Source organism: Pterocles gutturalis, unplaced genomic scaffold (genome assembly GCF_000699245.1).
Source record: "Pterocles gutturalis isolate BGI_N339 unplaced genomic scaffold, ASM69924v1 scaffold1863, whole genome shotgun sequence".
In the NCBI taxonomy this organism is placed as follows: domain Eukaryota; kingdom Metazoa; phylum Chordata; class Aves; order Pterocliformes; family Pteroclidae; genus Pterocles; species Pterocles gutturalis.
Window position 1 is genome coordinate 1 of NW_010117661.1, and position 3241 is coordinate 3241.

The window sequence follows — 3241 nt, forward strand, 5'->3', positions numbered from 1 at the left end:
CAAACGGCCCCAGATTTGACGGGGAAAGCCGGCTCAGTGGGGGAGGGCATCGGTCCTGAGCGGTGGCAGCTTTTCATCAGCATCTTGTGTTTTCGAGCAGGTTTAGAGCCAGATCCTGGTGCTGGGGAGGTTTCTTCTCCCTTCACACTCCTCCTCTGTGTCCTTCCTCCTGCTGTGCAGCATCCCTGTCCTGCCCCCCTGGGCTCTGCACTCCTCCCTGGGTTTTTTCCCCCGTTCCCGCTCCTTTTCCACAGGCCATTCCACGCCAGCTCAGCCTCTCCGCTGCCCTTCGCTCCCGTCCGTCCCCACGACCGCCACAAACACCTCGAAGGGCTCGAGCATAGCTGCCGTGAGCTGTGCTCCTGTGTTCCCTGCAGCCTCAAACCGCGGCTGCCTCTGTCTGCGGCACAAAATCCCCCCCAGGCATCGAGGGTGGATTTCGAAGCCGCAGTGATGGGAAGATGTTCCGTACAGCGGGCCACGGGGAACTGACGCATCTGCAGCACCAGGATCAGCCCCGGGGCAGCCCGGGAGGCGCTGGGATTAGCTCAGACCTCGAGGACCAAGCGGGAAGATCCGCTCTGTCTCCTCCCTCTTTCCAAAGGCAAAGAGCAAAATGCTTCTGGAACAGCACCCGAGGAGGTGTTTGCGGTGCTGCTGACTTTCCTCCGCAAAAAGCAGCTCCACGGGGAAGCTCCACGGGGAAGATCGCCCCGTCCCCCGTCCGCTCGGCTGGGGATGCTGAGGGGATGCTCGGGGGATGCTGGAGCTCTCCACGCCCACCCTGCTGCATCCCAAAGGCAATTCTCTGCAGAAAGATATTCCGGAGGGCAGGGATGGAGCTGGAGGTGAGTAGAAAGATACATCTCTGGGCTTGGCCGGGGCCCTTGGCCAGCAGAAGGGATCCAGGAGGTGCAGCCAGTCGCCAGCAGAGCCTCAGCCCTGTCTGCTGTCCCCATCGCTGGGAATACCCGACTGGAGACCTCGCGTGGTGTCCTGCCCATCCCGACGTGCTGTTCCTGCACTGTGCACGGGGTCGAGCGAGGCAGAGGACAGCCCACGGGGGCTGTGCCATCACCCGGGGGCTTTGGGGCAGAAAAGAGGGTTTGGAACAGCCTCGGTCCAGGGCATCCACCTGGGCAACGTGATCCTCGCCTGGGGCTTCACCCCCCCTTCTGCCACCCAGATCTTGCCCCATCCCTCCCGGGGCTTTGCCCCATCCCTCCCGGGGCTTTGCTCCATCCTCCTGGGGCTTTTCTCCATCCCTCCTGTCTCCACCAGCCGATTTTTCTCTGCAGGTTGATCCGACAGCCCTAACTGGGTTTGTTGTGGTTTTTTACAGCACTGACCGTCAGATTCATCACCAGGAGGTTTATTGGTGACTACGACCCCACCCTGGGTAGGTAACGTCCTTTTTCTTGCTTTGCTGCCCCCGGCGCGCCCCGCGCTGCTCCCAGCAGAGCCGACTGCTCCCAGACCCTCCGCGTTCCCTCCTCTTCCTCCCCACCCAGACTGGCCGCGTTCGGAGCCATCGGGGCACCTCCCTGGCTCCTGCATCCCTTTGTCCTTTTCTGTTGTTTTGTTACGGCAAAGTCTGCTGTGAGACCTCGGCATCACGCAAGGAAGCCCAGTGTTCCCAGTTAACCCTGAGCAATTCGCTGGGAAGTGGCTGGCTTTTTTAGGGGGTAGGAGGTGTCTGAGCCCCTGGAGCAGTGGCTGCTGCTTTCCTATCTTCTGGTGGGGGTTTTTTTGGGTTTTTTTGGTTTTTATTTTCTGCATTTGGGGTTGAGGTTTTTTGGGCACTGAAGTCACATCCCTGCCGCAGTGTCCCAGAACCAACCAGCTGCTGGCTGCGCATCCTCCCACCCAGCCCCTGCCGTCACCGCATTTTCTGCATTTGGGGTTGAGGTTTTTTGGGCACTGAAGTCACATCCCTGCCGCAGTGTCCCAGAACCAACCAGCTGCTGGCTGCGCATCCTCCCACCCAGCCCCTGCCGTCACCGCTGGGATGGGGGAAAAGCAGCCCTGCCGCTGCCCCGCCTGTGCTTCCCATCCCCACTCCGCGCTCGTTACAGCGGGTGATGCTTTTCCCCCGGAGCGCAATTTGTTTCTCCTCCTTTTATTTCCAGCAAGCTGAAAGCTGGCTAGGTGTGGGCGGGGGTCTCCACTGCCCCTCGGCGATGCTGGGCTGGGTGCTGCGGGCACAGGGGGACAGGCTGGGGACCAGCTCAAGCCCTGGACTCGGAACAGAGGCCAGCCAGGCTGCAGGGTGCAGGGGTGAGATGCACAGCTCGCACCGGGGCCGCCCGGGTCCTCGTTCGCTCCCTGGGGGCTGCTCTCACCTCAGCTCCTCTGCCTGTCCCCCTCCAGAAATGATCTACAGACACGTGGCTGTCATCGACGGGGAGATGGTGCACTTCGAGATCCTCGACACGGCGGGACAGGTGAGCTCAGGCCATTCCAGCGCTGCCTGGACCCGGAAAGCACCAGCGGGGAAGCGCAACGTGCCGCTGAAGGCAATGCCGGCATCTCCACCAGCTCGAGTCTGTTGTATCCGAATATTGATGGAGACACGTTTATCTCAGAAAAAGGCTGGTTTGGAGAGGTTATGTGTCTCTAACACCGTCCCTAACACCATTACAGCGTGGCTGTATGGTATTTCCCCATTACTGGCGTGCGGCACAGCTCCGCTCCCCGTGCTGGCGGAGCATCCCGACAGCACCCCGGGGAGCTGGAGGACGCTGGGTCCCAGGAGCCACCAAGGACCAGGATTGTGGGCGATGGAGACCCCCTGCTGCCATCCCATCCAGCAGCAGCCCTGCCCCAGTGCACCCACTTTAGGATGGGGTCCATGGGTGTCCCGTCTCTCGTTTTTCCCAATCCACCCATCTGCCCGGGGCCACCTGCGCTGCTCTGCACATCGCTGCCGTGTGCAAGCCCAGGGCAAAAACCTCTGGGGAGATGGTGCCGGGTCCCCTGGGGCGGTTTTTGGGGTTGCAGGAGCAGCGCGGGTGTTTGGGAGGTGTTGGGGTGCTGACGGGACGTTGTCTGCCCGCAGGAGGAGGACTCCCTGCAGATCGAGGAGAAGATCAAGTGGGGCGATGGTTTCGCCGTGGTGTACTCGGTGACGGACCGCTGCAGCTTCGACGAGGTCATGCGGCTGTGTTTCCTCATCAACCACATCCACTGCAGCCCCAAGCGCAGCAGCGGCGCCGACCAGCCCCCCGTCGTCGTCGTGGCC

General features: G+C 61.8%; 1 protein-coding gene across 1 annotated transcript in view; it reads left to right on the plus strand.

The window, feature by feature from the left end:
• Nucleotides 1–760: 760 nt before the first annotated feature.
• Nucleotides 761–3241, plus strand: part of LOC104463486 (ras-related and estrogen-regulated growth inhibitor-like) — a 2773-nt gene continuing 292 nt past the window's right edge. The window contains exons 1-4 of the mRNA XM_010075844.1: nt 761–848; nt 1343–1399; nt 2371–2444; nt 3059–3238. Coding sequence (XP_010074146.1) covers nt 761–848; nt 1343–1399; nt 2371–2444; nt 3059–3238 — 399 coding nt within the window. The remainder of the gene's footprint in view (nt 849–1342; nt 1400–2370; nt 2445–3058; nt 3239–3241) is intronic.